Raw genomic sequence first — 13,229 nt, 5'->3', positions numbered from 1 at the left:
ATACTTTATATGTAGGATATAGTTGAGTCGAGTCAAGCCGAATTTTTGAATGTTTGGAGATCGATCTTTATTTAACGAATTATTAATGACTCACTATTTTATTCAAACTTTTATAGATTCTAACGAGCGTAATAAATATAAATTTAAATTTTTATTAAATTCATTAAAAAATAAATTATATATTTAAAGAAAAATATAACATACTGATTTTAAAAAATTAAATATTCTAACAAATAAATTTAATAGGTTTTTTATATATTTAATAAGTAACGTGCAAAATCAATCAATTCAAATATCAAAACTATTATTTTTCATCTAAGAGACGTTTTGTGAATTTGCCAGCGAATATGTTCACGAGCTAATGAGCCGAATATCATAAAGCTTGAGCTTTATTTGTTTATCTCAACGAGCCTCATTAAACGAGCTCAAATGAACTTTTATCGAATCGATCTTCGAATAATTCATAAACGGTTTTGTTCATTTATATCCTATTTGTATGTGTTTATATATATATATATATATATATAAAATAAAAATATACAAATATTAAATAATAAAATTAAGCGATTAAATTAAAAAAATAGCTAAATTAATTGATTAAATAATGTGTTATAATATAATTTTTATAAAAAAATACATTGAAGAACATTAAAATTGTCACAAGAACTTTTATGTAACAGTCTCATGTATTAATTTTGTGATACTGGTCTCCGATCTGACTGCGAATACCTGACTGACTCATGAAAAATACTCCTTTTATGATAAAATCTTTAATTTTTCGCTGTAGATATGATCCGTTTCTACCCTTCTCAAAAGATATCTAGTCTTAAAATTTAATGGTTCAACCTCTCTATTTAGAAATCCTGGTTAGACCCTTGCTTGTATTGGCTTGTTCTAATTTTTCTTTTTGTTTTTTGAGAGCGCTTTTCTAATTATTATTTTCAATGACGAGAGAACTCACAGTCGAAATCATTCGATATGTATTAGGTAAACTTCTGAGTTTAGTTATATCATGTGATTGTTTTCTCATCTTAAGGTGGAGAAATAAGAAAAATTTGTGAAAATATATTCGCGATTTAAGATTTTATATCTGTATATCACCAGACATCAACGTTTTCAAATCAAAGTTACGAGGTTTTCGATTTGAAATCCAATTCTAACCATCTCTCCCGCAACTAAAAAAAAATTTCATCAGAGAAAACTGATCATTTTAGTTCTTACAATATAAAAATGTAACGCTGTGTGCGTTCGTTGTGCTTTCTCTTTTCGCCTATCATAATCACTCATAGTAATTAAGACGACGGTTTTAGTCCTAACAATTCTCATTAATGAGATTAATTAAAACTTATGACATCGCATAAATGCACGACCTTTGAAATTTTATTTGCTTTATAATATGTCGCGAGAAAGGGACAAGTGGTAAAATACATTCTTCCAATATAAAATATAAAAAAAGTACACTTGATATATATATATATATATATATCGTCCAATTTCAGTTTTAATATAATATTTTATATATATTGTGTTTTTTATTTTTTTCAGGCGTAGCGCTGATATGACATTCACTTATGCAGTGATACATCGACAATTTAGACATAAAAATTATCCGAATTACAATGAGACAAATGTATACGTTGAAAATTGCAATTTTCTCAAAAGAATATTCAAAATTTTTACTGTCTCTTTTAAAAGATTATGCATTTAAGCCGTCTGAAATCTGAAAATATATTAATGTGTCATTTACTCATTCAATTCAAAAATTTGATGGTCCAAGAATGTAAAAGGTAACTGAAGTTATTTTAAATATTATCCAGCCAATTAAATTGAAGGTATTCGTGCCAAATACAGTCTTAACCCATTTTTATAATTAATATTTCTTTAAAAAATTATTATCTTATAAAAAATTATTCATTTGATTTGATTTGATTTTCTATGTTTAGAAAATGAAGTCATGAATTGTCGGTACAAACATGGAATGTCAACAATTGGAATTTATATATATTATAAACCAAAACGCAAAATATTTTCAAGAAACACTGAATCTGGATTTCAGAAAATACGACATTGTTTAATTATATATATATATATATATATACATATATATTGGTTTTTTTACATATAACATACATAAATCATCATCTCACCGTACGAGTCAAACGATTTAGTATGTTTTTAATTATTTCTAGGATATATGGTTTTATATAACTATTATTTACGTTTTGTTTTTATAAAAATTTCTAAATTAAACAATCGAATAATAATTTCTCAATCAATTAATACATTAACAATCCTAATAATTATGTTTTAACACAAGATTTTAATTTAGATTAGATTATCTCAACTTTCTATTATGTTATGATTTTGCAGTGACATTTGATTTTTTAAAAGAGAATATATAAATAAATTTAACTTTCGGACCTCCTAAATTTATTATTATTGAAAAACTATCTTGATGCCTTCGGGGAAATATTTTTAATTTTTATCTATTTAAAAGAATAAAAATTAGTTATTATTCTTAAAGTATTTATTATAATCTATCAATTATAAAATTGTTTTATTTTTCGATTTATTTTAAATTATATAAATTAAAATATGAATTATAATTTATAAAATATATATTTATCTATTATTTTACATAAACAAATGCGCTGAAAATTAGTATAATTTAAAATTTTGGAGTAGATCTCTTGTGAGATGATTTCAAAAATATTTATCTGTGAGACGGGTCAACCCTACCGATATTCACCATAAAAAATAATACTCTTAGCATAAAAAATAATTCTTTTTCATGGATGACCCAAACAAGATATATGTCTCACAAAATACGACCTTTGAAACTTGTCTCACACAAATTTTTGCCAAAATTTTGAATCGTGACCGTGTCCCTTCCGACAAATGCTCAAGAACACTAATATATATGACACTTAATTTATTAGGTGTATATTATTGGTTCTAACTTCTGTTTAATCTTAATTTATTAATGGCTCAAGCACGTTCGGGTAGCGTATAAAAGAACCAGAGAAAATTGTCACTTCGACATAGCAAGAATAATTTTTTTATTTTCATTTTTTATAAAAAAATATTTATTTATTTTTTTAAAAAAAGTTGATTGAAATTGTCGAGTCTATCACCATTCAAGATTAACTCGAAACAAAACTTAAAAAGGAAAAAAAAAATCATCAAATTGCTCGCTGAAGTTTAATATAAAATAAATCAACATTGATTTAGAAGCCAAAAGTTAAAAAAAACTAGTTACTCTGCACACGCAATGCGTGTGTACAATCTTTTTTATCATTATCGATGGATTAAGATGAAATTTGACAAATTATGGAGGGACTAAATTGATATTTGAATAGTTGAAATAAAAAAAATAAATAAAAATGTTGGTTGAAATTAAAAAAAATAAATAAATAAAAATATAATATTAATATCATAAAAAGGTAAAATTGAAAAAAAAAAGATAATATCTTCTCTAGGTAGTTATTATCATGTCCTCACACTTAATAATATATTATTGATAAAAAATAAAACATTCATATCAAACTCTACTTTTTTTATTAAAAAAAATTAAAGAAAATAAGAAACAATCTTGGTATTTGATTAAAATAGTGGAAAAAAATTGTAAAGACAAACTAAAAGAAAATCCGACAAGTCACATTCCGATTTAAAAAAAAATATTTTAAATAACCAAAAAAAAAGAGAGGAAGTAGACATGTTCTTGAAGCCTGGTAAAATAATTGTTCATTTTTCATATGTTAAATGGATACATTGTGGGAAAATAAAAAATGAGGGAAAATTGCAACATGTTCAATTTCATGAACAAGAAAGACTTGGTAAACTTGAAAACACACGGTTAAATAAGTTTGCTAAACCACGTGATGCAACCAACATGATTAGATGCTGAACCTACGCCTCGAGAAAGCCAATTGGTTAGCCTCTCAAGTTCGAAAACGTCAAATTAGAAAACAAGTTCATAGTTTTGCGAGGCCTTCGGAGGATGCAACACAAAATGATCTACGGATGGATCATGTTGAACTGGAATCTGGATAGCTGCTGTGGGATGGTAGATATAACAGGTCCATATCTCTGACATAGATCAACAGAAGGCTTTGTAAACATTATTGCGGTTTTAGATATATGAATATATATTATGGCTACTATATTAAGATCAATCTCCAGTAAATGCTGACAAAACGAGTGTATGTGAAATGAAGTAGAATAGTCATAAAGATCATAGGAATTACCAAATTAGGTTGATCTACTCGTACCTGAACATTGTCATATAGCTCAAACAGTGGAACAGCAAGAAGTTTCAAGTTCTTAGGGACAGCAAAATACTCTCGTTCAGACAAGTGAACAAGGAAAAGCTTCTTGCACTCCTATGTCACCAAATAATAACGGTGAGTGTTATTTGAAAGTCAAATGAAAATGTAACATACTACATGTGAATGCTGTGGTTGTAGCACATGGCGTGGTACCTTAGGCTTTGTTATGTGTGGGGGGCAATAAGGGTACATAATGGTTTCGAAATTTGGTCTCCACCAGACTGCTACGCACTCACCAATCTGCTTGAAATTTAGCATCACAAAATAAGCATCTCCAAAGCAAAAATTTAACTAATTGTCTAACCAACATCAAGCTGATGAACAAGAAGCGGCAATAAACAAAGTATATGCAGACACATGAGTCTTCTGTCTGAAACGATATATCAGCTGACTGGACATGGAACTCACATTTTTTCCTTCAGATGCACACATGATGTAACAACTATACAAGTTTCGGAAATAATATTGAGATTAAGTTTCATGCTTCTGATACTACTTGTTAGGATAGATAGCTCACCACTTTCCATTTTCACATTGGATTCTTGATATTTTCCAGTATATATTAATGGTTCCTTAAAACAGTACCTGCCAATCAGGCTGTAAAGAAGGTGAATTAGCTGCAAGTTTGCTCGAGAGTTTCCTTTTCAATCCTTCAATCTCTGTGAATTAGTTTAAAAAGAATCAGAAAAAACATAAATAAGCATAACGAAATTGAGTAACACAATGCTTGAAGTTGGAACTTGGAAGGAAATCTCTCTCTGAATTCACAGAATACAATGACCAATAACATGAAGTATAATTATCATACCGTTCTCTCCTGGTTTCAATCTGCCACCTGGCAGCTTGCAGAAAGTATTTCCAATTTGCAGAAGAAGGATATGGGGATGATTATGTTCTTGTACCTGAAAGTTCAGGCATATTTCACTCCAATTAGAAAAAGCAAGATGATTAAAATGTTAAGTCACATTTTAATAATTACAATAATAAGACCAAGAAAAAAAAATTAATAGAGTTGATATCCTTGTGCTATGACAGAATTCTAGTTGCAGGTCCCAATTCTGATATTCTCAGGCCATTAATTTTCCAATCACAAGATAATATAATTGCGATAATGCAATGAGATTCTGCTACAATTGAATCTCCAAAGAAGAGACCCCTAATAGGTTGATTTCCTGCTCGTGAATGCTTCACTTTCTAGATGTAGTATGTATAAAATCCATCTGTTGAAATAACTCTCAGACAAGAAATTCACAAATAAATTTTCTGTAGACAGAAAGACCGCAATGGAATAAGCAATGCAGAGCACTTTTAGGACAATGACTTATCATGTATGAAAATGACACCGATATGCCAATTTCAGTTGTGATCCAGAAATGATGTCGATGGTACATGTTGAACTACAATGAGGGATATTGCTTCTGGCAGTATTTTCTTGGAATGATAAAAGAAAAATAAAAATATTAGCAACAGTTTATGAGATGACTGCATTTCTTAATACCAGGTATTCACTATTGTTCTTCTTTTTTATCACAGTAAAGTATTATGTTCTTAAACATGACAAAAAAGCGTTGCAACTAAAATTTTTATGTACTCTACAATGGAATATCATGTCACAGAAAAAGAAGGTAGAATAAAACCCAGTGAACTGCATTAAAACATAGCCAGATCAAACCAAGAATCTCATGATTGCTTCCATTACACGAACAACAGATTGTTGGGAATTCAATCAAGAAGTAGAAACAAAATGCTAGTCTACCTGTGCCTCTGTTAATACATTTTGGAAAAGCAAATTAGATTTCCATGCATCTAGTCCTCCACTTCACAATATGAAACAGAGACCATGATAGAAAATTCAAAGAACTATCAAATATGTCAAAGATAAGAATAGCTATAAGTTGATTGGAAACTTATTAAAAATACATGCTTGATAGCAACAACTTGTTTTACTTTCAGAGTCAGTATAATCGGGTCAAGAAGTGATGTCCAACCAAATGTAACAAAACAAAATGAGCATGTTTGATTGTGATTCTCAGAGCGATAGGACATTAAGGTAATGTTACTAGATAAAGGCATTATAGTACTATGTGTGAACGTAGAATTTTCAGGTGCAAAAACACCGACAATCTTGTTTTCAAAGGAAACATGAAGGAAATACTAGAACAAACAATTTTTATCAACATTTCTCAAGAAAACATCTAAAGACAAACTTTTGACCAAATTCGGGTTCAATTAATCAAAACATTCCTATCCACTTCCTCCATTCTAATCTTTGGACCAAATGGAGAGTTTGAGGAATATATTTAACTAAATAGCCAAGTTACTAGCATGTTTGTCAACTTGAACTGCTTCAAGACTCAAAATCAAAAGATTTAACAAGAAAATATGTCTCTCGAAATGCATACGCAAAAACATCAGAATCATCGAACATGCCAACAATATCCCAATTGAGGTCAAAATACGCGTACCATCAAAATCCCCTCGACGCTAGTCCTCATGCCTTCTTTCATGTAACTGCAAGCCAAGAAAGCAAACAAAATGCTGTAAAATTCGAAATATTCACCTCTAACATTCAACCCCAAAACCCTAGACATCCAATAAATTTGATCTAGGGTTTTACACACACAGTACAAACAAACAACTATAAACAAAATTCTTTGATTAAAAAAAAGGAAGAAACAAAAAACCATAAAAAGAAGAAAAGAAAAATACGAACTTGACTTTCATACGAGCAAGACGATCAGCGACTGAAGTATCTTTCTCCATTTTCGGCTCTTTAGTGCCGAAAGTGTAGCTCGACAGAGGATATGTATTCACCACATGAGATGTTACCATTTTCCTCTCTATTCTTCGTTTTTCCTTCAATTGATCTTCGACAAGATTGGTGCTGATAAAATTTCAATCCTTCTTCCGAAGAATTTGCAGGTAGGTGACCGAGCGGGAGGATTTGGAGCTTGTGGAGTGAGGGGTGGCAGCTACTCATAGACAGGAAAAAATATTACTGCTAAAAATTTTATTTTTTATTGTTAATTGAGACGATTCAATGGCTCACGTTTTTTTAAACGGATTTTTATTTGAGTTATCTATGAAAAAATATTACTGTTAAAAATATTATTTTTTATTGTGAATATCGATAAAGTTGAATCATCTCATGGATAAATAACATACTCCGTAATTAAAGTGAAAACCTAATGGCACTTAATATCCCATTTTAGAAAAGATCTCGATTTCAAACCCCTGTAACACTCAAATTCATTTATTTTTTTAAAAAGAAAGAAATATTGGGATCAAGAATGATATTTCTTTAAAATATATGAATCAAAACTCATATACTAGGAAACTAGTGGAATCAAATTCTAATTACACACACCAAACTGAAACGACGTCATCGCGTGACCTTTGGAGCTTTGCCGCCGATGCCCCGCGTGAAATTCTACTCACACACAACGTTGCTTCAACTTCAATTTTCCCTGATTCTCAAAATTTATTGTGCTTTGGTTAGAATTTGAGAATCGGAAGAAGATAGGTAAATGCAAATCAAGGTAAAGTGCAGCTGTGGAGAAGGCGATTGTCCTGAATGGGCAGTAGTTGAACTTCAGGGCATCGTTGAAGCCCAGCCCTCGTTTCAGGACCGCCTTCAGAACCTCCAAATCGGCGTTCTATGCCGCCCTTCTTCTCAGGTTTTCCTCGTTTACCATCCATGCGTTGTTTTCAAATCATTTGATTTCTCCATTTTTTATGAGAATTAAGGGTTCTCTGCGGTGATTTGAGAGAGGGGATGAGGGGTTGTTTGTTTGTTTGTTGGAAATTTTTGGCATTTACGGTTATTTGAAGGTTTCTTATTTGATTTCCTTTTGGGTTTTCAGAATGTATACAAATTGATAGTCTTTTGAAGTGTTATTTTTCATTGGTGGTGTGCAGGAAAGTTACACATTCACGGTTGGGTACCATGAACTCACCGGGACAAAAGTGGCTTTGAAGAAACCAATATTAGTGTTGAAGAAGATCAAACATGGCAATGATGAATGTGAAGGCCAACTCCCGGTGAATTCTTCAGTGGAATTAGATGTGATCGGTATCATTCGCCATAAGATTTTGTTCAAAACCAGGCCTAAAGCACTTATATCTAGTAAGGGCTGATTTATCATTTATGAAACATTTTAACCATGATCTCATTTGCCCATTACTTCACTATAATATCATGCATGATATGCGATTTATGAGGTGTTATACTAATGCTTATTTTAGAAAATGATTCATTCATGCTAGCTGAATTGGACTCCAGTTCTTCATCTATTTATGTCGTAATTTCTTGCTGAAATTTGTGAGCGAGTTGTAGTCTGAAATGGGGCGAAAGTTATTGATCAGAAGCTAATGTGTTTGCTTGTATTTCATCAAGTAAGGTATGGAAGTCCCAGTTGAGAATCAAATGACCTTTTCTTATATAGTTGGCATGTGAATCTAATTATTAAATAGGAAGTAGCTTTGCAACTCAATTGACTGTCTTTTTCATATCTCACTTAATTAGCTTTATACGGGCATTCTTTAGTCGAGTGAAAATGGTGACTTGGATTTAAATGGGCTTGTCGTACTTTTCTTTTTCCTCAAAATGTGCATATGGTGGTCTGCCTTCTAATTTAAATTTTCCATCACACTACAATAAACCTATCTTTACCATGTGCCGGACTTAGGTTGGTGTGAGGGTTGAGATAATGGGCCTCTAGCAAACCACTGGATTTTTGCTTTGCTGTGATGTGTATATATGTATATTGTTGATGAAATGAAATGTATGCTTTTAAATTGGAAAGATGCCATTAATTGCTTGTTTTTGTTTAAAAAATTTAAATAAAGGAGGTTATCCAATTGATGATCTAAGACATATCAAGAAATACTCCATATATAGTATATAATATCTGATATATGAGCTCCAAATGTTGTTATGTGAAATCAATTTTGCTGCATCATACAGTTTATATATCATGTGGGTGGTATTTATACGGGTAAACCAAGCAACAAAAAGGATTTGGCAACTAGACGTGACAGCAATCTCTACTGATCAATATCACCAGGAAGCAACCACTTCTATGATGTACTTGCAAGTTGATACTTCACTGATTAAATCAGAAGAACCATTGATCAGCTACCTCATGCTTCAGCTTTCCTTTCGGGGCATTCCATACATGTTGGAATGATGCATGCAATCCAGTTTACTGTTTGCCATGAGTATAGTGAGGAACCAGTAAAATGCTATTGAAGAAGCAAAAGTTTTCGTTGTTGAGTCTGTTTTCCCAACATAATGTTTTCTGCATTATCAGATATTTGCATCAATTACACATCTTAATTTTAACAAAAAACATTTACTCTCTTTCATTGAATTTAGACTCGGCAGAGCGATTACATGTTTCCTTCTTTCTCAGGACCCCAACCATCAGCCAAAGGAAAGGTCAGCGTGATGGGTACTGGCAGTTCAGTAGTGCCAACGTAGCTGGGAGTGGGAACTAGCTGTTTAAATCCCAAGGATGATAAACGTAGTCGGAAATGGTGCCTATATCCTTCCCGGTCCTGTATCCATTTCATTGTCATATGATGTAGCACATCTCAAATCTCCTATAATATTTAGTGTTGTGTCTTTTGTTGGGTTAACTGTATTTCATGCATTAACGAAAATATTAGCACCTTTCTATGACATGACTACGTTAGTTGAATACCGTGTGTTTGCTATTCTTCTGTTTTAGATCAGTTATCAAAGTAGAGTGTTATGTTCTAAAACATGACCAGAATTTATTCTATAATATGGACTCACATGACTTCACATGCTTTTTATAAAAAAAAAAAAGATGAATTTGGGTTAAGCTATTTTTTCCTGCAAATTAATTATCTTTTATTCATTTTTTATTAGAAAACAATCGATCAATTCTATTCGTCCAAAAAAATTTAGGTTAATACGGTTTTGCCCGATTTGGTTCGGTAAGTTGCCGAACTCACCGAATGCTCACCCCAATGTGTTGCATGGTGTTCAATTTTTCAATCATGTGTGTTGCATGGTGTTCAATTTTTCAATCATGTGATGTATCCGACATGCAACCACTAAGAATATATGGTTTCACTTGCGTATATTTAAACTCAAGCGTAAACAATAGCTGCAGCTCACAAAGATACACTTTCAAAATCCAAGGTTTCAAATTTCTTGATCTTAAGCTTAGAAACAGTAGCACCATGTCCTGAACTAGCACCAAGAAATCATTATTTCTTCTTCTCAGTGACCGAATTTGAAACACCAAATCACAAATCCAGTCATTTGTTGCTTCATTAAACACATAATCGATTGTTTCGGGATAAAAAGAATCTTAGAACACACCTTCCAGAATATGTTACAGAACTTGCAGCTGCATGTCAAAAACTTTATTACAATCTAGTAGTCCTTGTTCCCGAAGTTCTTGCACCAAATCTGGGAGGGGATAGGCCGAACTGGAAGATGTGGACGTTGCTGCAAAGAAAAACAAAGTCCTGTTAACTACACAATCAATTTAAGGGCGAATATGTGTTGTAAACCTTGGAAAAAAATGAATATGACATAAGACCTTGCAGTGGGAAACATAACAAAACGACAATACAGACTAACTAAGAGATGTTCAAATTTACATCCATCAAGTTCCATCTATTCTTTCATTATAATCATATCATAAATGAAAATTCAGATTTGTTGGGGTTTTGCAGTAACATGTAAGAGTTACGTAGAAAAAGGATCTCACGACTCTCTATCTCCTTTCATTACTGGAATCTCGCATCCTTGTCTTCCAAGGATGGGCGAGTTCAGCTCGAGCCTTTGGTAAATCTATACATGTAAGGTTGTGAGCGAGATACAAAATGACACAGGTTTGAATCCTCTCATCTTGATGTTGGGAGGCACCTCGCTGAACCCTAGTGCACGGCAAAGTTTCCAACATCAGATGAAACTCAATTTTAACTGGAGACTAAAACAAGGTAAAAGTCGCACCCAAACTTGTCAAAACACATACTGGTACATCTACAACTTCCCAGTCACATACCCCAGTTGCAATTAGACAATTAGTAGACTTCCATAAACTTCCCTGAATTTCATCAAATACAAAATTTTATCAGACTTTCCCTACAACCCTGAGATAGGATCTTAAAGACTTGAAGGCGTAGGGTCAGGAAAGCACGGAAGATGAAGCTTCCTCATTGTCTTACAGTCCTAGATAAAATCTTAAAACATGATTTCATAAAAACAAACATTTATAAAGTTTCTTTTAATTCAGGAGTTTTCTGTTAGCACTTAGCATGCAGGTCCAAGAATGAATTCAAATATGAAAGACTACGATCAACAAATTGGGATAACTTTTCAAGCTTACACACACACACACACACATATATATCTCACCACAAATGCTTGATCAATGATCACAACATGGGTCACCCCATGAGAGATCAATCGGACGACAGTCAACTTTGTAGAGCTTCTACTCATATATCATATATAGTAGTTACACATTGATCCAGCCTATAACGTAAATATGAGTCACATATTAATCCAATACAGTCTTCCCAAATTGCTTGTTCTACTGTATAGATATAAGCCCCATGGAAGAATCCAAACTCAAAAAAAACTAGAATACCATATGAAAAAGTATCAATCTTAAATCTCATCCCAGAATTTTATTAAAAAATAATAATCTCATCCCACAATTATTTGAATCATGTAACTTCCTTTGTGTATCCCTATAAGAGCCTCTTCTGTATTTTCTCCAGTGGTGTTCCCAACACAACACCAAGGATACGCAAAAATCCATGCCTTTTATAGCCTAAAAAAGCAAAATTACAACACCCCCAATATGAAAAAAAGAACCAAGAAAAAAAAAAAGAAAACTTTATCGATGACAAGGAAGAACACAATACAACCCTTCAAATACTCGAAAATGCAATCAGTCGTAGCAATAATTATTATAATCCCATTATCAAAAACCAAGAACTTCGGAATCAGAACAGTCAAATGTCAAATGAAGTAAAATAAAGCTAAAATCAAGATTCTAAATTTTAAGAAAAAATAAAAATTGAGTATAATGTAATAATGGCGAACACCACGAAATTCCCAATACTTTAGATACAACGCAACAAAATCAGAATCAAAATTTAAAAATATGTTAACAAACGATGAATACAAAACACACATATAAATGCCTAGTTATGCTTTTACCTCAAGTTGTGCAGATTTCATTGCGATCGGAATACAAATCAGAACGATGCCACACATTGCAAAAGCGGTGTTGCGCTTCCAGTGTTTGGGGCGGCAGTTCGCTCCGCCCGTGAAGCTCCACACTTTCGATCTGAAGTCTCCGCCTCCGTGCCCGTGGGCACCTTCCACGTGGTGATGCTCCCCTCCGCCGCCCATTTCTTTATCCGACCGAACTTTTATATTGCTGATGGAGCCTGAGGTCGAAAGAGGAGAAACAAAGTTATCACCGATTTCGATGTTTGGATTTGGGTTTTTTTTTTAATATCTAAATCTAAATAATACAAAATTTATTTATTTATTTATATTTTCCGAATCGCATTTACCCCTTTGTGTTATCAGAGTTAAGAGCAAATAAGTCTTGTAATATTTATTGCATATTAGCCCCTGTATTTTTAAACCAGGCGCATATCCGTCCCAATGGTGGTGCTTGTTTTCTCACGCGCTTGAATTGCGGGTATTCAGGATGGTCGTAGGAAAAAACGACGCCACTTAGACAAAAACAAACTGCCTATACTGTTCGATTTTTTTAAAAAATATATATGAATAAAAACTTTAAAAAATAGTTGAACAAATTTATGCATATTTTGTCGAAATACATGCACATAAAAAATTTATGCACGTTAATAAGCATGGTTGAAAAAATATTAATG

General features: G+C 32.2%; 3 protein-coding genes across 3 annotated transcripts; 1 reads left to right on the top strand and 2 right to left on the bottom strand.

Annotated features, from left to right (window-relative positions):
• Positions 1-3,716: 3,716 nt before the first annotated feature.
• Positions 3,717-7,316, bottom strand: LOC142531730 (pre-mRNA cleavage factor Im 25 kDa subunit 2). Its single transcript, XM_075637953.1, has 7 exons — positions 7,042-7,316; positions 6,794-6,839; positions 5,137-5,230; positions 4,914-4,987; positions 4,482-4,568; positions 4,272-4,382; positions 3,717-4,089 (listed from the first exon to the last, which is right to left on the bottom strand). The coding sequence occupies exons 1-7, from the start codon at positions 7,158-7,160 to the stop codon at positions 4,018-4,020; spliced, it is 603 nt and encodes a 200-aa protein (XP_075494068.1). The 5' UTR covers positions 7,161-7,316; the 3' UTR covers positions 3,717-4,017.
• A 364-nt stretch (positions 7,317-7,680) lies between these two features.
• On the top strand, positions 7,681-10,030 carry LOC142531288 (uncharacterized). Its single transcript, XM_075637384.1, has 3 exons — positions 7,681-8,005; positions 8,247-8,454; positions 9,743-10,030. Exons 1-3 carry the CDS (start codon positions 7,856-7,858, stop codon positions 9,808-9,810), a joined length of 426 nt encoding a protein of 141 aa, XP_075493499.1. The 5' UTR covers positions 7,681-7,855; the 3' UTR covers positions 9,811-10,030.
• A 451-nt stretch (positions 10,031-10,481) lies between these two features.
• LOC142531289 (uncharacterized) lies at positions 10,482-12,829 on the bottom strand. Its single transcript, XM_075637385.1, has 2 exons — positions 12,541-12,829; positions 10,482-10,812 (listed from the first exon to the last, which is right to left on the bottom strand). Exons 1-2 carry the CDS (start codon positions 12,733-12,735, stop codon positions 10,738-10,740), a joined length of 270 nt encoding a protein of 89 aa, XP_075493500.1. The 5' UTR covers positions 12,736-12,829; the 3' UTR covers positions 10,482-10,737.
• Positions 12,830-13,229: the final 400 nt, after the last annotated feature.

This window comes from Primulina tabacum, chromosome 17 (genome assembly GCF_025594145.1).
Source record: "Primulina tabacum isolate GXHZ01 chromosome 17, ASM2559414v2, whole genome shotgun sequence".
In the NCBI taxonomy this organism is placed as follows: domain Eukaryota; kingdom Viridiplantae; phylum Streptophyta; class Magnoliopsida; order Lamiales; family Gesneriaceae; genus Primulina; species Primulina tabacum.
The sequence above is the reverse complement of the archived record's forward strand: the minus strand, read 5'-3'. Positions and strand labels throughout refer to the sequence as shown.

What these genes read in the sequence shown, in the direction of transcription:
- LOC142531730 (XM_075637953.1), bottom strand. Translation starts at nt 7,160, where the DNA reads ATGGTAACATCTCATGTGGTGAATACATATCCTCTGTCGAGCTACACT. An exon ending in GCGTCGAGGGGATTTTGATG is followed by an intron (nt 5,231 to 6,793) that starts GTACGCGTATTT and finishes CTGAACTTTCAG; the next exon opens with GTACAAGAACATAATCATCC. An exon ending in AGCTATATGACAATGTTCAG is followed by an intron (nt 4,090 to 4,271) that starts GTACGAGTAGAT and finishes GATCTATGTCAG; the next exon opens with AGATATGGACCTGTTATATC.
- LOC142531288 (XM_075637384.1), top strand. Translation starts at nt 7,856, where the DNA reads ATGCAAATCAAGGTAAAGTGCAGCTGTGGAGAAGGCGATTGTCCTGAA. An exon ending in TATGCCGCCCTTCTTCTCAG is followed by an intron (nt 8,006 to 8,246) that starts GTTTTCCTCGTT and finishes GGTGGTGTGCAG; the next exon opens with GAAAGTTACACATTCACGGT. An exon ending in GCCTAAAGCACTTATATCTA is followed by an intron (nt 8,455 to 9,742) that starts GTAAGGGCTGAT and finishes CTTCTTTCTCAG; the next exon opens with GACCCCAACCATCAGCCAAA.
- LOC142531289 (XM_075637385.1), bottom strand. Translation starts at nt 12,735, where the DNA reads ATGGGCGGCGGAGGGGAGCATCACCACGTGGAAGGTGCCCACGGGCAC. An exon ending in TGAAATCTGCACAACTTGAG is followed by an intron (nt 10,813 to 12,540) that starts GTAAAAGCATAA and finishes TTTTCTTTGCAG; the next exon opens with CAACGTCCACATCTTCCAGT.